The sequence below is a fragment of the Scomber scombrus genome, chromosome 16 (genome assembly GCF_963691925.1).
Source record: "Scomber scombrus chromosome 16, fScoSco1.1, whole genome shotgun sequence".
Taxonomy (NCBI): Eukaryota; Metazoa; Chordata; class Actinopteri; order Scombriformes; family Scombridae; genus Scomber; species Scomber scombrus.
In genome coordinates, this window is record NC_084985.1 from 23,620,336 (window position 1) to 23,641,174 (window position 20,839).

Sequence of the window (20,839 nt, forward strand, 5' to 3'; positions counted from 1 at the left end):
GACTCCCAAATCTTCACTCCCGCTGAGGGGGGGTTAAGAGGAGGGAATCGCATCATCTTTGTTATCTCCCTATATGTTTTACAGGAAGCATGCATGTCAGGGGGAAAAAAGTGTTTAGCTGCCCTCTTTACCCCATATTAGAGCTGAAAAAGTCCCCGCTGTTCAATCCCCATCCATCCCAAGATTCATACCAAAAAACAAACAGAACAAAGAATCTGACCGGCAGCACATATTGCTTCAGCCCTCCATGCTGAGGTTATCTTGTAAAAGAAAAGTTCTTGATTCAGACTGACACGACCAAGTTCATAAATACAGCTGGACTTCAAGCTCTTTGTGTCTCTTTTGGTTTTTTAAGTCCCCTTGACGTTTTTGGTATGGGGTCTGTGTGCGAGGCTGGCGTAGTAGGCACACTGTGAGGGGTCACATTGGCCAGAAGGTCCTGGTGGGCCAGGTTGACCATGGGGACCAGGGTTTCCTGGCTCTCCCTGGACTCCGGCTTGTCCTGGGCTTCCATCTTTACCATAACCAGGCAGACCGGCTGGACCTGTAGCAGACAGAGGAGTAAGTTACAGACCTACTCAGAACTGCTCAGACCTAATAAAATGAATGAATACAGTTAGAGACCGCTTACCTATTGGACCGGAAGGGCCTTGCTCTCCTCTGTCACCAACACCAGTATCTCCCTTTTCTCCCCTTTCTCCTTTATCACCTGGAAGCAACAGGTCATATTTAGCCATCATAGTCGACCTGAACTTAAAATGGACAGGAAACATTAGGCATGTCACTGTGTGTGTCAGAACCTCTGGAGCAGCACTCATTTGCTACATACTGCTTTTCCCCTTATTTTAGGACTAAATAGTAAACTTAAAGGGACATTTCCAAGAAGCTGAAGTCAATTTACTAGCCCCTGGAAGTGCAACATAGTTTGTGAAAACTAATAATATCTTAAGTGGGTCCAGAGGAGCTCTCTGTAGTCTGAGAGAATCAATCGAGTGATATGACTTGAGTATCTCAGCTTGGGCTCAGAGGCTACAAATGTTTAATAGGAAGCCTGTATTGCAAACTGGGGAACTGGTAGGATCCAGTGCCTTTGGAGCTTGACCTCTACAAGTGAGGATATTGCAGATCCTGCTACATCAATTTGGGCCATTACTCTTTCAATTTGTCTTTCTAACTCTCAACTTTTTGGAAGTGCAATAGTAACTCAATTGGAAACTCTTTCTTCTTCTTTTTACAGACAGGAAATATGGAGTAAGAGTGTCCACCGAGGGTACCTCATGTCATTGCATACTGTATATCCTAACAACTAGTTCACCGAATGCCCTTTGAATACTTATTAACATTCCAGATGTGCCCTATGGTGCCATCTATTGATTATGAGAAGCTATGACCTGAAGTGGACTGATTTGACTGTTTTTTTTGGCTCCCAATATTAACATACATCTTAAACATCCCTGAGATGTATATTTGCTAGACTTGACAATACAAACATTTTCAGTTTCGAATTTAAATCACAACTAATTGTTTCTTTGATGAGCAATATTCCATCCACGTCCTCTCTGCTTTCTGATGTAGATGATCCCAGGTCAGCTTTAACTCCTGCTGAATCATATATTTCACTACTACTACAGAAAATGATATCAGTAATGTGATATGACAGTTTTGTGCTAGTTTTGTGATTAATAGTGAAAGAATAAAAAAAAAAGGACACACACATCCAATAAGACTATGTCCTACCTTTAGGACCCAGTGGACCCCTTGGTCCTTCTCCTCCATTCTGTCCAGGCATACCAGGCTCTCCAGGGGGGCCAGCTCTTCCAGGACTGCCGTCCTTACCTGACGGGCCAGGAGGTCCTGGGCGACCTGCTGTACTCTTCACATGGGCTGGCTGCATCTGAGCAACGATGTAAGCCAGTTTGGCTGGACACAGACAAAGAAAAACAGCTGTTAGTCTAAAAAATCTAATAAAACAAACATCTAAGTGAGCTCTATAGGAAAGATCACTGCCTCACCATCCAGCTGTTTAGACAGCTCCTCCTGGATGAGCCGTCTCATCTGCTCCAGTGATACTGACTCTCCCTGAAACAACAGAGATGTTCATCACTGACTCAAATATTTAAACCTAATTAAAATTCTCAAACTATGTTTCATGTGACTCACCCGTGGACCTGGGATACCAGGATTTCCAGATTGTCCTTGTGGCCCAGGAGATCCTATTTCTCCTTGTGGTCCTGACATGCCCATCATCCCTGTGTGGCCCTTTCTGCCTGGAGGTCCGGGGTTTCCAGGCATACCTGGATCTCCTGAATGTCCTTTATCTCCCTTTATACCTGTGTCACCCTGGATTCAGTGAAAGTATTTGTACAATTTTAGGCTTGAATGGGTTATTGAACACTGAGGAGAGCTATAAGAGAGGTCGAGTGTTCCCTAAGTACTGGATGTACAAGGGGCAGAATGCAATGCTACTGTCTGTTTGTATCAGTATCAGTATCAGAGCTCAGCTTCATTTTTTCCTTATCAACTTTTGCATCTCTGATAATAAGATGAATCACCATGACATTTAAGTGGTTCTGTATATTTGAATCCCACCTTCAAATAAAGACAGTCTAAACTAAGTTTCAATTCAAACTGTGTAGTTGTGATTAACAGTAGATTTGTGTTACGTGACTCACAGTTTGAGTACTTCTACACATTGGATCGTCATTAAATTCTTCTGGTTCATAATTAAAAAGGGTTAGGGTTAGGGTTAGGGTTAGGGTTGACACCAGAAAATATCTGGTTTCTTGACAAAAAGCAGAAGGTACGAGGCTGTGTACATAAGGAACGCAAGAAACACCCAATCACATGTCATGTGTGCTGCGAATGGCGGGCGAAAGCTAAAGATGAGAATGTTTAGAAAACAGATTTTACAATCTACAGTGTAAATCAGCTCACTTTATACCTCTCAATCACATGTGAGTGGATTCATAGAATTTGGTGTCCCATTTTAAGTCTTTCTATGAAATGGAATATTAAGGATACAGTTTAAAAACATTTCTGAAATGGAAGTACAGACAGACGAAAAACACTTCTGGGACCCACTCTGCAACTCTGTGGTCCAGGTGGAAATAAATAATTAAAATGTAACGTGAGGTTTTAACTGAGAGAAAATACAAGTCGGAATTGAATGGGGGTAAACTGGAGGTAATGTGTCTAATGGGTGAAGGCCCACATGAATGTAAAGTTGATTTGTGTCCTAAGAAAATGAAAAAGCTATTGACACAAATCTGAGAATCTGTTTTCAGACTGGGACACATATTCATAGAACAAATTCTGATGCTGTTTGCTCTGAATGCAGTATCATCCCTAATACTCACCTTGTCTCCTTTGTTGCCACGGTCACCAAGTCTGCCTGGCATCCCCTACAAAACACCAAAGATAGTGGATGTGAGCAAGAAGTCCACTTACAGTATACAGCATGTACATTTGATCATTTTATTAAATCAGTCATCAACGATCTTGCTTACCTGTTTTCCTTCTGGGCCATTTGGACCAGGTGGACCCTGGAAATCAAGGCAAAAGTTGATATTACCAACAGCAGTTCATAGGTGTGATCTGCAATTAATATTTGAATTAAAACACAAGCACTTACAGCAGGGCCTTTCGGTCCACTAAAGCCTGGTAATCCTGGGTTGCCGGGTTCTCCCTTGACTCCGTTAAGACCCTGTACGATGGCAGAAAACATGGCTGTACATCACATGGGACACACGTGGCATACTGTACTTCTAAAAGCTCTGCTCATTATTGAGGATTCAGCAAGATTAACATTTAGTTCTTATCAACATGCAGCACTGCCCTGGATAAAAAATCTCATGAAGCAATCTTGCGGTGGGACATGCCAGCTCGAGTGGATTAAAATTCATATTTACAAGGGACATGCGGGCCTGAAGACAAGCTCGTTGAGACAGCCTCAGTGAGCGAGGATTGCCTGATGTTTGCAGAAATTACAAACCTTTTCACTACATCTGTTTTAATCTTTTCAAAAAATTGTCTGCCTTATATTCTGAAAATAGATACACCTTCTCTATGTTCTGCACGTGCTTCCACTCACCACAACCTCCTTTCTTTGCGTTGTAAATTTAACCATCTGATAGCATTTTTGGCAATATCTGATTATCTCTACATAGCTTTACCCGCCACTAAAATCACTTTCTATCTCCTCTTCTAACCTTTCTACATATGGTTCCTGCCCTCCTCCCTCCCGCAGGCTATTTCTGATGATCTGCTCCTCCTGCTGACTGTTATCATCATCTCCTCTCTGATAGCTGGCTGCACACTGCTTGCCCTCGAGTTAGCAACAACCCCCCCAGGAAACCATCCCTCTGCCAAAAGCACCAGTGTTAAGCTGGTTTCTTTCAAAAAATACTTCTGCATTCTTGCCACTTGCAGTAGTTATATTTGGTGGAATGGCTCTGTTCTGGGAGCAGTGGCAAAGAAAACAGAGTAGGAAACAAATGACAATGGAAACGACATGTTTAGTCAGACACGGCATGTAAGGAGGAGCTGGGGTGGAGATGGGTTGCAGAGGAAGCAAGCAAATGTAGGCAGACTGAAGCAGCTTTAAATAAGGAGCCGTGTATGAGATTTGCCAATTGAATGCATAAAAGGTCATCAGCTAAGCCATCAGCTGATGTGGTCTGGCTTTGAGATCAGCTGCTATGAGCTGATGTAGCTGGATTTTTGACTTGGTGGCCTGCCTGAATTAACACTATGATCAATATCTCCATTATGAAAATATCCACTGCATTTGACTCTCCATACATATTACATCTATCATGGTGTCTCCCTGCGTAGTCTCACTCACCTTACTCTTCCATCTCCAGGCCTCAGTCCCAGTGTCACCCTAATCACTGAACCCTCACACACTTTAATTAACATCATCTGTGTGCTCAGCGAAATTGTGCCAGTACCCAGAGAGTGCAGAGGCTTCAAAGACTTTATGAGGACTGGGTCGGGTACTTTGAAATGACATGCTACCTGGGCAGGGGGCTTTTTTGGGTCATAAGTGCAAGTCTCATACTTTGTAAGTGGCTTAAATAAGATAACAGGATCATGCTGAATGGAATAAAAAATTAGACACAGTACTTGAGCACTAGAACACTATGAAATGTACGGTAGGCAATTCCCTCAAGTAAAAACCAGCATTGTAGGCTTAAAGAAAATGTGAATGAAGGCTCAAAAAGCCGTCAGGTGACCTTGTAGACTCATTGGGAACACATTTCAACACCTCAAAGCCTGTGACGGAGGACACTAAGACCAGCATATGCCAATTCTGAATATATTCTTTAATATTTCCTCAATTGCCGACTAACATTTTTAAATATAATCCTCCTGTAACTGCCCAGGTTGACATTACGCTTCACTCATAGTAGATTCTTGTCTTCCATGTCCATTCCACTGAACTTGGTCCTGGAATCTCCCTATCTTTTGCTTGACCCCTACTAACCCTAACCCTAACCCTTTTCTTCTGGTGTAACATACTCAAATTGTGTGATACTTTGACTAATTACATTATTATAATGAAAATGAAACTAAATATATTATACAAATTGAAATTAGGCCTCTCTTTCCTCTTGAAAAACACAATGTGTCATCACAGGGAGAGAGCTATGAGATAAGTGAACAAATAAAGCAAAATGTTTGAACCAAATCTTGAATGTTCAGTCTGTAGTTTGCTGTTATACTTTAAATGTCAATGTGAGGCATTTTGAGCATCACTTATTAACTATTTACAGTTGCACTTACAATCCAAAGCAGCCATTTGAATTGTGTTGGTATTTAATCTCATAAAGAGACATTTTGCAGCTGAATTTTCAACATAGCAAAAAATGTGAATCAAAGTGTTAAACCATACTGGAATTTCACTTCAATTTACAAAACAGCACACCAAGTCAAAGTCAGGTTACTATTTTTTAAGCTATTCTCAGCCTCTCAAGGCAAAGCTTCTCAGCGAGGGTGTTTTTGTCTTTATTTCAAAAGGAAGGTATTAACGGTCATTGCCATTGTTGGTTTGGGTGATAAGATCTTGATTGTTATATGGAAACATTTACCTTAAACTCTACAAATCCTCACTTGGCATGAAAAGCTGTTATCCCTAAATCAAAGACAACTTTGACAAGTCTGAGACTTTGTCCCTGATACATTCTCCCAAACCCCACACAACCTTGTTAGCATTGTGAATCATCAGATGAATCAGACACTTTGTCACCAGGGACTCTGCATAGATGTTTTATCTGTGGGCGCACTTATGAAACCCAAAACTTCTGCATGGTGTACAAACCTGCAGAGGGAATTACAGACCTGTCCCTCACACTGTTATCTGTGTTCTGATATTACTTGGCAATATATATTCTCCTTCCTACAGCAACCTGGTCAACTCCTTTGCATCCCAGCTCACCCAAAGGACAGCGATGCTCCCTCCCCAGTCAGAACAACAGTTACTTCAATCTTCAATCATAGCCTGACAGTTCATCTCTCCAAGAAACACTTCACATCCTCCTCTCAGGTTCTGTTACATCCCACGTACAGAAGCTGCTCGCTCCACCTGTTCCAAGACCCTTCCCTCATTTTTCTCACCTCTTATTTATTCTGTCACCTAAGCATGATCATTTTATGAAACAGTAAACATAATTTGCAATTTGTATCAAGATAACATGGCTTTTCTCACTGTTAGTCATCCAGGATACAAAAACTTCGACAGAGAGAAAACTCAATTTGAAGATTATATACTGTAGAGTAGAATCAGACTCACTGGAGTTCCAGGGAGACCTGATTTTCCTGATGGTCCTGGTTCACCTGGCTTGCCCTGTGAAGCATAAGAGAGAGAAAAAATAGAGAAAGACAGAGAGATGTCCCCCATACACAGAATGAGAAAAAATTGATGGGCAAGTACAGCAAGAGAAATGACTTCAGTGCCATTTTATGTCCATGTCTATCTATCTGCTTGACACTGTGCTGTGTCTGTCTTCTGTTTGCATCAGACAGCCCTGCCACTGGTTGAAAATGACTCACCGTATCTCCTCTCGGGCCCATAACTCCCTCAGGTCCGGGAGGTCCCTTAGATCCCTGCGATGACACAACAGCAGATCATTACTATATTGTATATTTTACATTGAAACACTGAGACTTCATCATATAGGACATATAAAAAAAGGAGGCTTTTTTAATCTTTATTGAAATGCAGCCTCTAGTGTCTGGTGCTCTGCATTGCTGAAATACCCTTTTTTGTGGAAGGAGTGGGAGGAATAACTATTCTTACTTTAGGTAGACTTATGCTGTGAGAACATGTCTCCAGGCCTCACAGTCAGGGGATGAGTTAGGTAAAAAGGGTTTTTGGCAAAGTGCTACATCCTGCTACTAGACAAATGGAGGAATAAAAGTGCTGCAGCCTTTAAATGTGTACGTAAAAGGGAATCTCAGTTTGTCATTTGATGAAAATGAATGGGACAAAACTCTCACTAAGCCAAAAGAAATACGACTCCTATGGTTTGAAAGTTTAAACAGCTATTACTGGACTTCCCGTGTTATATGGACATGATTTAATATTCTCTGCTCTAAACTCTTGTTTTTAATCAAATTTAAACATTATCTGCATCCCTTCAATCAATGCAGGACTACTTCCAGGCAGCAGTAATGATTATTTTTAGGAACTCGAAGGTGCCAGAAGCTATTCTTTTTCAGAGCTGGGTGACAGAGCAAGGAAGGGATGCTGCATATGGCAGAAAAGTCCTATTAGGTTTTAATAGGCCAGACAAATATTTGCAGTGCGAGCATGTATATTGCTTTTAAGATAAAGCCAAGGTAGAGGTGTATTGATTTGTTTTTGTTCTCATGTGGCTTTTATACTTTTGAAGATATCCCTCTGTATTGTGTACTTTAAAAAATATATATATGATAAAGCCGTTATTGCACCCTTTTTTCTGTGTGTGAAATGTCGTCTGGGAGAGGATTGCAAAGGGTGAAATACCAAGTCGTATTTTTTCCTCAGGTTGTCATCATTTTTATGTGAATGCATGCAGGAAAATAAACATTGCAAGTCATGAAAAGACACAGTCAGTATGATTGAACATACCTCCTTTCCAGATTTGCCGTCACGCCCCGGTAAGCCGGACTTTCCATCTTCTCCCTGTTTGGCACATGAGACAAAATATACCAAATAAGAGAAACTTCAAGGCAACTCATTTAAGACGAGGTGTGCTTGACCCTCAGGTGAAAATTGTCTTGGATCAGAGAGACGATGCTGCATAATAATAGTGAATACCATGATTCAGGTTGACCCGTTATATCACCTTACATTTTTATTGCACAGTTACGACAATGCCAAGTTCAGCTAGGAAATTACATACTTTACTGCTCAGTTAAGGCATATTAATCTTTATGTGATATATATTTTTGGCAAAAATGTACTTCTGTGATTATAGCTTTAGCATTTTTTAAATGGATCTGATAGCAGAAGATTTTAGTGTGCCAGTGTTATTGAGAATTGGTGTGGGGTCCATTGCTGTCTACCCCTTTTTTTTGGTATTAACACAGGGGGACACCCAAAAGTGACATCTTTCAATCCCACATATATCGTAGTAGCTTTAAAGTTATGTTCACGTTCCTGACACACATAAAAGCTACAATCTTGAATGTACTTCATATTAGTTAAGTTTTATGTTGCTTCAGTTATGACATTCTAGTAAAACAACGTTAGAGAGTTTAGTGTTAGTTTTGAACAGTGTATTAGTGTTAGTTAGCTAACTTTTGTTTTTAGAATGAACTTGGCAGTTAACATGTTTAAACTGCTGTTATAGGAATTTATACGTTCTTCCTTCAGCAGTACTCAATATATACTGTAGGTGATTAACATAAGCTGCACTGGTGTATAGTTAGGGTTAGGGTTCGTGTGAAAGTTGGCTGCAGCTAAGTAAGCTAATCTTTGTTGCATTCTACTAACTACTGCTGCAGCTAACAGAAAATAACAGAGAGTAGGCCTATAGTCTGTTTTTTTAAAAGTGTATTAGTGTTAGTTAGCTAACTCTTTAGCATTAGCTTGGCAGTTAACATATTTAACATGTACCTACACTAGTGTATTGTTTTATGAAAGTTAGCTGCAACTAGGTATGCAGATAGTGCTCAATTTAATAAGCTAAAGTTTTCAGGTAATGTAGCTAGTCACACACCATCCTCAATATTTCAAGTTATCATCATGAAAGCATTAGGGGAAATTGTGGTAAGGAAATATTAGGATTTCAAAACTTAAACTTATTGAAAGTAAAAAAAAAATGTTAAAAAAATGTAATACTAACTAACTGGAGGTTAAGGGAAAAGTAGGCTACAATACTATATTTATTTTTACATTCCGTTTTAATTTTTCAACTAACTCTCTAATATATCAGCTATGTTTTCGTTATAGTTAACCTTCACTGCCTTTTGCTGCTTTTTGGCTCCATAAACTCCAAAAAGCTCACAACAAACTATTGAGGGTTGAAGGGATGAAGAATGCACATTAGCCCAAACCTTTAAAGAGATGAATTGCCTCCCTGTCAAAGGTATAGAGTGCAACAGTTAAAACTTATGGTCTATAAGATTTTACAAGGTTTATGTCCAAGGTTTATGTATTTAATCGGGTATTTCAGTTTGTTCGGGACTCATGGTCTGAATACAAGGGCAAGTGTATTTAACCTGAAACAACCCAATCTAAAATGCAAAATAAGGAGTACATCTCTCTGGGGTGGGGGGGTCAAATCTGCCCAAATAAAAACATGGATGCTGAGTAAATTAGCATAGTGAAACTCCTTTTTTAGGACTGCTGTCTGAACTTTTTTTCATGATTTTATCATTTTTGATGTTTTTATTAGGAGTAGTGGTATAAAAATGAGATATAAGCATGTACATGTAACTCCCTTTTCCTTCACGACCGCAATGGAAATAAGTCATATGGCTTTATTGCGATATCCTGATGAATTTAGTACAGTATGCACATTCTGTGTAATGTATTTTAATTCATTAAATAAAGTCAATCAGTCAATCAATCATAGCAAAGTGCTGTATTGTCCACAGAACAAATGAAGGCAGCTATTCAGCTCAACAACCACAAACCTGAATTATCATCAAGATCTATATGAGACTATACCCACAAGCAATGAGGCACTGTGCCAAATCTGTACCTCTTACTGTATACATCAACTTTCAATTTCCTGACTAATAGTGAAGATCATTTCTGTACCACTGACATTATTTGACAGTAATTATAGGCAGTGGAGGGTAATTCTCAATGTGTCTATGAAAACACCTTACAGTTCCTCTAGTAAGTTGTCTGCTGTCTGTGTGCCAATGCAGGCTGCAGGGCTGAGAGGCTGCCTGCCTCGCTATGGCTCAGTCAGAGCTGTCTGTAATGAGCCATGCTATTGGTCACGGCACTGTGGCAGAAACCTTTCCTGCGGGTGTGTACTGTACGAGAGACAAAGCAGCAGGTGCAGTGGTTCTCTCAGAGTAGGTGTGTGGAAAAGATGCAAGCGTCAGACATATCTTGACATCGCAGTGCAGCATGCCAAATACTGACTGTGGCTGTGTGCTATTTCCCGCAGTGAATTTTCCGTTTGTGGCTTTAAAACAGTCAGGGTTACCTTTCTAAAGACCCAATCGAATATTTTTCAATGTTTTCACAGGTGTTATACTCATGTTTTATTTACTGTAAGTGCAGTTGAAAAACTGAAGATGCAACAGTTTTTAAATCCAAGAATGTGTTTAAATGTTCTTCCATATTTGTCATTTTGCAGTTTGACATGGGCAGGTATGATTTGTGTTGATTACAGTCACATGCTATTTTAAAATGTCATGAAGGAAATATGACTGCACTGGGACTGTTGAGACACTAAGTTTGTTTTGTGTAACTGTTCCAGCATGCAGTGCTGTTGACTTGCTGTCAGGGGAAACTGCACACTTCATCAAAACAGAGTAAAAAACACTGTCAGCTAACACAAACACAGCTGCACCAAGGTGGATTTTCTGCTTTTTTATTCATTAATTTTTCAGGTTTGAAATATGAAATTGAGCACTGCTGTCACAAAGTGAGGAAGATTTCATTGCGTGGCCTTGCCAAAAAAAGTCATGATAAATGTTGTTGCTTCTTGTCCTTCAAAATCCTAATTATGTGTCCTTTTGAATTATACTTGGCATCAGAAATTGGTTCTATTTCAATGGCACTGCATTTACTTTGAAGTGAACTAAATTGCAAGCAAAAATTGCTATGTGAGTCCAACAAAGAGGAATCATTACTTTAGTACCGTTTCATATAAATGAGGTCAACAATGATAAGTCCCTTTTCCCCCTGTTTTCATCATAGGACCAGGTGAGCAGTTTGACAAAAAGTCAATGTGGCTCCCTGTATGCAGTAGCTCATTAGGCAGACAAATGGCACTAATTAATACCTACTGGCATTGTTTGGGTTTCAGGAAAACACACCTGTTCAAATATGAATAATGAAAAAATAAAAAGTGCCACACTTACCTTAGGTCCTGGAGCACCAGGTTCTCCTCTGTGGCCCTTAAAGCCCTGTACAGGAAGAGGGACAACAGTCAGTCAGCCACAGTCATTTGCTCTGCCAGCATCTTGCATTCGATATGTTTACTGGTGGTTACTTACTGGGAGTCCCCTGAGCCCAGGATTTCCTGTCGGTCCAGGTTCACCTTGCTTGCCCTGAAATGAACACATAAATAGTTACAGCATCATGTCTGGCCACATTATACTATCGCCTAAAAACAAACCATGTCTTGTAGTCAATGTATACATTTGATATGCTCTTTGGATCATGTCCGTCTACTTACAGGTTCTCCTGTTTCACCTGGCCTGCCATCTTTTCCCATTTTTCCCATCTGACCCTGTGGATCAGTGGAAATGAATGTTTAGCTGCAGATGTAAAAAAAACTTTGGGCAATTCCAAATATTTACCCCAGAAGAACTGTATGTATATTCATAAATATGTACATTAAATCATTTTCTTACTATCAAGCCAGGAAGACCTGGTGGTCCCTGGATTCCTTTGAGACCTTCTTTGCCCTAGTGAAAACAAACAAACAAACAAACAAACAAACAAACAAACAAACAAACAGGTCACCGTCACCAAAGAAAAAGAAATGATTAATGACCACTATTACCACATAGGATAGCTGACCTACATGCTAGAGGGAGGAGGTGTGTACAATAATGACACACGGGTAATACGTTTTCTAAGGGGAAAGTACATGGGGAGCAGGCTGACCTTTTCTCCAGGGGATCCTGGGGGACCGATGGGGCCAGGCTGTCCATCGTTACCCTGAGGGTAAAAGAGACAGTGTCAGTGGAGGTCAACAGAAATAGAATGCTTGACTGGGAGACACAACCCAAACTGAGTATTTAGACCAATTAAAGTGCAAATACTATAAAAACTGAGAAAATGAGACCAAATTAGCAGCTTACAGGTGTGCCCATTATTCCAGCAGGACCTGGATTGCCGGGGGGTCCTGGGTGACCCTGTTAACACAATACAAATAGTGATTAAAATATAATTACGTGATTCATATCAGACAATCCTGCAATGGATGTTTATCTAAACACAGAGAAAAGCCTCAGTACAGTGTGAGATTAATTAGTCATAAACAACAAATATACCGTTTCTCCCTTGTCTCCAGGGCCTCCAGCAGGTCCTCGATCACCTTTTATTCCCTGTAGAGAAAAAGAGAGAATAATAATATGAAATGTCCATCTAAAAAACAATTTTTCAAAAGATAATTAAAACTCAAAATGTCCAAAGTAAATAGGGAAGCGATTGTAGTCATGCCATACCCTTTTGTGAACAATATTTTGAAATGAAAGTTTTCGGCCTATTACCTGGACTTTGGAAAATTGTTGACAGAAGCAACTAATCAGCATTTAGCCATGGGAAAGATAAGGGTTGCAGTTAGTGTGAAAACTTGCCTTTCCTCCGTCGGCTCCGGGGGGCCCTTGAGGTCCGGCTGGTCCCGACGGGCCCTGTAATGACACAGCAGACCATCAGTCTCTGTCCTGGCAGACAGTGTGCAGCAGCGTCACCAGGTCCTAATCGTTCACTGCTGCCCCCAGAGGAGGCCGAGCTAATGATGCAGACAGAGCCTTCTCCATCCGTCACACCAACTGTGATTGATGATAACTAATGTGTAGCTACCACCTCATACCTCACTTAGGGCTAATATAGTGGAGACACACACTTTATAGATGAGAAGAGGAGTTATTATAATAGACTTTACATTAGAGGACCAGTGATATATGAACAATAATGATTGAATATTAATGACTTTGTCCTACTTGGTAGCCGTCTTGACCATCTTTCCCTGGAGGTCCTTGGTGTCCTTTGTCTCCTGGGATTCCTGGAAGACCGGGTTGTCCGGGTGGACCTGCAGGGCAGTCTGAGCATACATCCTAGAAGATGGCAGAGATTTGTTTGTGATATAGTGACCGGACTCAAAATCCAATACTTTTTTTTCACTGGACAAGAATGGAAATGATGCTTACTTTGAGATTTAGGTCAGACAGGTCTGCTGGCTTCCCCTGAGAGACAGTGAATAAAAGAAGGAATTAATGAATAAATAAATGGGAGATTAGGGGTTTCTGTTTGGAAGGTCCGGCCAGTATAACTTTCAATCCATCAAAATTAAATAAACATGTTGCAAAAAACCAGCTATCTTACCTTCATCAGGGTGGTGTCTAAGTCTGGCTTAATTTCCCTTGTATACATTTAATTGCTTCATCGTGTGACCAACAAATGACTTTTAATACCACATAGCCCCGATGTGAACACCACAGAGGTGTTGGATGGGGTTGAGGTCAGGGCTCATTAATTTCATACACAATTTCTTTTTCAGATCTGACTTTGTACAGTACATGGGGCGTTGCCATGGTTGGTCAGAAAAGGGACTTACCCAAACTCTTACCACACAATTGGAAGCACACTATAGCCTAAAATATCATTGTATGATGTGCTTAAGATTTAATTTCAACTGAATGGAGCTACCCCAAACTATAAAAAAGTAGATCAAAAGCCTATGTCAAAATAGCGTAATCTCTGCTGTATTTAATCAGGCAAAACAAATAAGAACAAGATCATGTCAGACAATTTAAGTCACACTTTTGGCCACTTGGGGGTAGAACTCACACACACATTTAATTTATTATGGATGCTAGCAAACTGTTGCCGGTTTTACACATCCAGCAGACAGAGAAACATTAGCATTCCTTGGGACTCTCTTTTGCAGCTCTAAATCATTATTTTTGGACTCCACTAAAGTAGCTTTGCATGACTCACAGTTCATAAAATTCTATATTAATCTAATACTGGCTCTTTATTCAGTCTCTTAGTTCAGCCTCTGTCTCTAACAAGGCAGTCTTAGCTCTTATCTCTTTAAGGCCCCACTCCTGATGAGCCCACTCTGTTCTGATTGGCCAGCTTTCAGGAAGCCTGCTGAGGGGCCGCTGTATCAGAGTCATGTTAAGTTACTGCTGACGCAAATGTACATTTCTTGCTCCATGACCTAAAATGAAAAGTTTTTAATGACTGAATAACAGAGGACTTTTATTGTGAAGAATTTACAGGAAGTAAAGCATGTTTCTTCACTGAATTAGCTTTGTTGGCGGTGCTATAAAAAACATTACTCCCCTTTAAAATATTGGTTGGTGCAGTTTTAAATTCAGTAATATGACTAGTAAGTTCTTTTTTTGTAGTTGGAAAAAGTTTAAGTTTTATGGTACATATTAAGGCTGCCTTTATATTATAGCTTAGAGAACATCCAGAGAGGAAAAAGAACACTTCATATATTACATGTCAGTGCATATTACAGCACTGGTTGTTCTATACCTATTTCTGTACTTACAGGTTCTCCTTGTGATCCCTTCTCTCCTGGCCTTCCAGGTAGACCCTGCATTTGGAAGAAATGTGAGGTATTACATTTTCTATCAATTGTAAATACACTGTATATTAGCTACTAAAAGACAACTGCTAGCTACTGAATTGTCATCCAAATTCTGGATAAAAGAGAAATGCATGTATTTATTATTTTTTTGTCTTACATTATGTCCTGCTGGGCCCTGAGGACCAGCAACTCCTGATGGACCCCTCAAGCCCTGAAAGCCAGATAAACAGATATTAGGAAAACACATTTTTTAGCCATAAATATATTCATTATTAATCTTTAGAAAATATTTACCGCTGGTCCAGGTTCCCCATTATTTCCTGGAGATCCCTGTAAGAGACAAAGATTGTAAATGTAGAAATATGTCATTGAATACACTGAAGGAAGATAATCTGCAGTAAAATTGACTCTGATGCTCATACCGGTAGTCCCATTTTGCCTTCTCCAGCAGGACCCCTGTCTCCTGGCAAACCTGGTTCTCCTCGTGACCCTGGTTGACCCTGGGAGAGGAAAACAACGTTTACTTCACCACCTTGCTCCTTAGATAAAGTCAGTCCAGCCGTATTGTTTGGCTAAGAGTCTCACTTGGAATAGAAAGTGTAACATTCAGTGATGGCTGCTGATCCCAGAAATACCACTATGTTTTTAATCTGTGATGAAAAAAAACAATCTCCAGATGACATTTTGGTACTCAGAAGTGAAAACATATCAGTGATGAGGGTGAGCGATTTGGCACCATAAATCAGGAAAATTCCCCCCCTGTGCAGCCTCTCCTGTTCTGTGCCCTCGACATCAAGCTCTTCACAGGAAAGAGTCGGTCATTATCAGAGCAACAGTCACAGTGCAGTGGACATAGAAATTGCTTTTTCTGCTTTCAGCAAAAATGAATTGTTTTTCTCATCCATACCAGGAAAAAAAAGTTTTTCACATCAACAAAGGAGCACCTGTGCATGATAAAAAAACCCCACCTGAGGCAACCTTCAACACTCTCACACACACACACACACACACACACACACACACACACACACACACACACACACACACACACACACACACACACACACACACACACACACACACATACACACACACACGTTTTAAATTATATTACCTTCTGCCCTGGGGGTCCTTGAATTCCCTGTGGTCCTGACTCCCCCTGTAATATCACAAATGACATGAATTAAACTGCTTGGTATACAAACTTTGGAATTAGGCCTCTTTAGACTAAATCATTTAGAGGCGAAAGTGTGTTTCAGTTTCTATTCTTCATGCACATAATTGCAGCAAGGCCTCGGGGCCGCACCTGGCAGCTGTAAAAAAAAAAAACAGAACTGCTGTGAGCCAAATCTGTTGTGCTCCTGTGTTGCTTTAATGTGATATGTCTTAACAATGTTTTTCCTGTTTGTTCCTGCCCCGTCAGCAGGTCAGCCACATGTCTGAGGTGAAAAATGATGAAGGAACATGTTGAGCTGCAGTGTAAAATGTGCCTACTCAGGCTCGTTTTTCCTCCCATACAGCCAGTCATATTATGTTGTGGTGTGTGTGTATTACCGGCAAGTAAATAAAACAGAACACATGTGGAGTACATGAGACTGTGAAGGAGGTTTCCATTTCTGTTAAGAATAGCTGAATGTGAACTTATGAACACACATTTCTATCATTAAAACGTTGCTTTTTCATTACTTATAATTATACCAAGCACAACTTGTTACCTCTTACAGACTCATAAAGGTTTTAGAAGGACTAAAATCATTTCCTCATTGGACTATACTACTGTATATGTATATGTAAGCCCTGTGAGAAACTGGAGTACAGTGGCTATCTTCTACGGCATATATAATGCAATTATGAAAACTGAGAAACAACCCTGTTGCAGTATATGTGGATATCATTATAAAATCAACCAGCTTTTTTCCTATTTCATATTCTTCTAACCTTATTACTGTAAAAAACCAATGTGTAGAAAAGTAGTAAAGTGGTGACTCCACTGGCACAAACTGGACCATTAAGCCAAATAGGGATTATACACTAAATAGGTAAATATTTCATGTTTTGTACGTTACATGACCAAATATTCTTTTATTTTCCATAAAGTTGTGGGTTACTTGTAACTAGGATTGAAAAAAACTACGAATACATTTTTATTCCAATGACTGAAGAGTAGATAGAAAACAGGCTTAATTACAATCAGTCCCTGATATCAACAAAATCAGATACATTTTCATTAAATCATTCATTTCTTATATGGAACAGTAAATGTAACAAAATGATCTGAGCTCAAAGGACCACTTGTTAGATTTTATAGCTTTCAACCAAGGCCATGAGATGTACGTAGTTAAAAGCTTTAAATGTTAAATTGACCTTTAAATTTAGATTTCTTGCATATTTACTTTGTGTTGTTTTCTTTTTAACACGTTTTGCCTTGTAATTTAGTTTAGAGCAGCTTAATTAAAAGCTGATTTTATTCCATTTTATCATCTTTTAATTAGAAAAAGTTGCTTCACAATTATCTTAGAACATTAAAAAATGACCCTATTTAACTAAACATACGGCTAATTATTATTCTGTGAATACGTAATATAAATAAGAGCACAGCTGAACAAACAGATTGACAGGAAACATGTTTGACTTACATTTTGCCCGTCTTTCCCCTTCCCTGTTGGTCCAGGGGGTCCAGTCAAACCAGGCTCTCCGGGTGATCCTGCGGGTCCTGCTTGTCCTGGTTTACCTGGTTCACCCTAAAATAAATATTACAATGAAGTATGAAGATAACACCAGATACGCCAGCAGATGCGTGAAACTCTGCTAATACAAAGTATGATTACTACTTTTCATTGCATATTGAATTCTACGTTTACTAAGAATTTCTTGTAAATTCTAGAGGTGTGGAGGTGCCTTTGGATAACTCCAACTCATGTCCTGCATAGTGATAAATTGTCATCCTAACTTAGACAAGTGGATTGTGATAACATTGGAGAGTGCCAGCAACATACATGATTTTGCGAAATATACATTTTTTTTAAAAGTCACTGCAGTAACTTGTAGAAAAAGCAAAAACAAAGAGAAACAACAAAGAGAATGGAATGCTGCAGGATTGAATTGTATAGAGAAGTAAGACTCCTCTACAAAAACAATAATTGGGGGACGTACAAGGTCACTCTTTCTTCTCTGCAGTTTTATTTTCACCCTGCATTGCCAAAATGATTCTGAACATAGTCTGAATACTTTCAAACACACATCCAACCAAATATATCCATGGCTTTAAGACAGGTGACTGACCTTGTCTCCTCTCTGTCCAGCTGGACCAGGAGGCCCAATGATTCCTGGTATGCCCTACAAGACACAACAAAAGTGATTGATTACCAGTGGCATCAAACCTGATACTGTACTAACATCATGCTTATTTAGTTTTATAAAGGGCAAGTAGATGTCAATGACTTGCATGTTGAAATAAAAGACCTACCACATTCCCTGGTAATCCACGAGAACCTGGAGGACCAGCTAAGCCAGGTGGGCCCTGGGGAAAACACATCAGCCATTACAGTTGGCATATAGCAGCACATCTTGCATTCTGCTTGGTGTACAAAGGTGTGTCAGATTAAATTAAAAAACTCACAGGATCTCCAACACGTCCTGTCTCTCCTTTGCCTCCAGTGTCACCTTTTGGACCCTGGAAGAAAAATGAGAGATCAGACATATTCTGTTTATAATGACCTGAAGCTAAACTTGGTACAGTTCCAAAGGTTTCATGGAAGGTAAAAGGATCACTAGAGTCTTACGGGTAGTCCAGGTTGTCCCTTAAAGCCTTGTTCACCAGGTAATCCTCTTGAGCCCTTCAAAGAGGACACATGAATTAACACATTAGTTTTAATAGTGTAGATCTATATGCAATAAGCCACTTTTTACATATTCTTGGCAAAATATTACGTCACGTTTTTTCATAAAACTAATGTAAGGATTAATGTAACTCCAGAAGACAAAGATATGGGGGGTTGCAGATAATAACAATAACCCTGCATAAAGAATCAATATAATGTGTACGTGTATGTGTGTGCGTGTGTATGTGTTAAGACAGCAGATATTTATTTGTACAGAAAGAGGTTTTCCTACCTCATTCTAAATGTACAAATATAATTGTCTTTTATTCTGACCCAGATAATGTAGCGTACATCATGAAAGTAAAGTGGATAGAGAATCAGGCCAGAGTATTACTCTCTAGTGCAGTTCAATTTACTCGGCCAATTAAAGATTGTCCCCTGAGCTCTCACATTGGAGATATTTTCCATCACTATTTCCATATCGAATCTCTACTGACATCTAGTGGATTTCTCTGCGTATTGATAAATGTAGTTTGGTTACATATAGAGGAAGAAGGGAAAATAGCAACATTAAAATGGGGAGTAAAATCTCACCATTTCTCCTGGTTTTCCTTGGTCCCCTTTCTCTCCCTTTTCTCCAGGTTTTCCCTAGAATCAAGAATAAACGATGCAATTAGAAGCTTGGACAAAACAGAAGAACAAATAAGAAAAATTCTTTACAAATCCAGTACAGGATAAATACCATATATATAACATTATATTTACATTAAGTACCAGCTTAATACTAAAAAACAATGTTCTCTAAAATTCAAGTATTTTTATTATAGAGTTTGGTCTGTTTACTCACAGGTTCACCAGGCTCAGGAATGACATTTGCCACCTGTAAGGAAAAAACAGCCAGTAGACCATTTCTATCACATCTCCATAAATGCTGAGTCAAACAGTATCACTGTTCTCTATGCCATCCATCGTGGTTATGTCATATACTGCAGGGCAATCGATGTACAGTATGTTACCATGCACATTACACACCAGAGAAACTTTACTTACATTTCCTGGAACACCGGGCAGTCCCCTGGCTCCTATTTCACCCTGAGGCAATAGACAATATGTTCACATTGTCTGCATACTAATTACCTTATTACAGCTAATACTGCGGGGTGATCATTACAGAGACCAAGGAGGATGGCTCTCTAACTACTGTAACACGGTGGGATACACAATGAGAAATCAGCCTGCGTATGCTTTGCAATTAATTTCACCAAATAAAGATTTCAAACATTATAAAAGCAGCCTCTAATTTATTTTTTACCTTATCGCCTTTTTCACCCTTTGGCCCAATTGGTCCACCTTGTCCTCTCTCTCCCTGTGAAAGAACAGGCAAAATCAAACATATTTTCACAGATCACAGACGGTATTTGCACATTAGCAGAGGCAAAGAAGGAACTTTGTTAATTGGAAGAACATTCCTCCAAGAGCAGTGACTGTCAAAGTGGCATTTGAGGACAGCCAGCAGCCCTTGAGAGGGTCCCGGCAGTATACCCAGCCAAATTAGGAACAGTTAATTTTAATGGTGTTTATCTGACCAAAAATCATTTCTATTACATAACATGTAAGAGCGACCTTTAGCTGATGTCTCCCTGTGCACCGTTGTAGACTTTAAACAAGTCAGAACTACATGTACAATATTTCATAATCCTTATAAATTAAGGTTTTTTTGGGGTCATGGAGTCATTGAAACAAAAATCCTTTAAAACTTTGCTTTTAAGTATAACCAGTTGTAATAAAATGGTCTGCCAATCATAAAGTCACACATACAGAAACCCCTCTGTCTCCTCTTGCTCCATCAGCTCCTGGTTGTCCAGGTGAACCAGCTTCTCCCTATAGAAAAAACACGCACATGACAAAATGTAAGATATGTTTCATTATCTTAACAAACTAAAGAAAAGTCAAAAGTAGTGGACCTACTCTCTCCCCTGGAGGTCCTCTTGGTCCAGGAGGCCCATCATCACTCTGGAGAGAAGAACACTTAGCCGTTAAAATATCAGATTTGCATATGGAAAATATACACAC

General features: G+C 39.7%; 1 protein-coding gene across 1 annotated transcript in view; it reads right to left on the minus strand.

Moving 5' to 3' along the window:
- Positions 1 to 350: 350 nt before the first annotated feature.
- col22a1 (collagen, type XXII, alpha 1) overlaps positions 351 to 20,839 on the minus strand; it is a 50,867-nt gene continuing 30,378 nt past the window's right edge. Inside the window, exons 28-64 of the mRNA XM_062436232.1 lie at positions 20,735 to 20,779; positions 20,585 to 20,647; positions 20,079 to 20,132; positions 19,817 to 19,858; positions 19,614 to 19,646; positions 19,361 to 19,414; positions 18,728 to 18,781; positions 18,565 to 18,618; positions 18,412 to 18,465; positions 18,228 to 18,281; positions 17,582 to 17,686; positions 16,060 to 16,104; positions 15,368 to 15,445; positions 15,240 to 15,275; positions 15,103 to 15,156; positions 14,907 to 14,951; positions 13,552 to 13,587; positions 13,345 to 13,458; positions 12,979 to 13,032; positions 12,673 to 12,726; positions 12,481 to 12,534; positions 12,284 to 12,337; positions 12,028 to 12,081; positions 11,850 to 11,903; positions 11,668 to 11,721; positions 11,533 to 11,577; positions 8,111 to 8,164; positions 7,051 to 7,104; positions 6,791 to 6,844; positions 3,632 to 3,703; positions 3,507 to 3,542; positions 3,357 to 3,401; positions 2,161 to 2,340; positions 2,013 to 2,079; positions 1,738 to 1,920; positions 632 to 709; positions 351 to 544 (exon numbers count right to left, since the gene is read on the minus strand). Coding sequence (XP_062292216.1) covers positions 351 to 544; positions 632 to 709; positions 1,738 to 1,920; positions 2,013 to 2,079; positions 2,161 to 2,340; positions 3,357 to 3,401; positions 3,507 to 3,542; positions 3,632 to 3,703; positions 6,791 to 6,844; positions 7,051 to 7,104; positions 8,111 to 8,164; positions 11,533 to 11,577; positions 11,668 to 11,721; positions 11,850 to 11,903; positions 12,028 to 12,081; positions 12,284 to 12,337; positions 12,481 to 12,534; positions 12,673 to 12,726; positions 12,979 to 13,032; positions 13,345 to 13,458; positions 13,552 to 13,587; positions 14,907 to 14,951; positions 15,103 to 15,156; positions 15,240 to 15,275; positions 15,368 to 15,445; positions 16,060 to 16,104; positions 17,582 to 17,686; positions 18,228 to 18,281; positions 18,412 to 18,465; positions 18,565 to 18,618; positions 18,728 to 18,781; positions 19,361 to 19,414; positions 19,614 to 19,646; positions 19,817 to 19,858; positions 20,079 to 20,132; positions 20,585 to 20,647; positions 20,735 to 20,779 — 2,460 coding nt within the window. The remainder of the gene's footprint in view (positions 545 to 631; positions 710 to 1,737; positions 1,921 to 2,012; positions 2,080 to 2,160; positions 2,341 to 3,356; positions 3,402 to 3,506; positions 3,543 to 3,631; positions 3,704 to 6,790; positions 6,845 to 7,050; positions 7,105 to 8,110; positions 8,165 to 11,532; positions 11,578 to 11,667; positions 11,722 to 11,849; positions 11,904 to 12,027; positions 12,082 to 12,283; positions 12,338 to 12,480; positions 12,535 to 12,672; positions 12,727 to 12,978; positions 13,033 to 13,344; positions 13,459 to 13,551; positions 13,588 to 14,906; positions 14,952 to 15,102; positions 15,157 to 15,239; positions 15,276 to 15,367; positions 15,446 to 16,059; positions 16,105 to 17,581; positions 17,687 to 18,227; positions 18,282 to 18,411; positions 18,466 to 18,564; positions 18,619 to 18,727; positions 18,782 to 19,360; positions 19,415 to 19,613; positions 19,647 to 19,816; positions 19,859 to 20,078; positions 20,133 to 20,584; positions 20,648 to 20,734; positions 20,780 to 20,839) is intronic.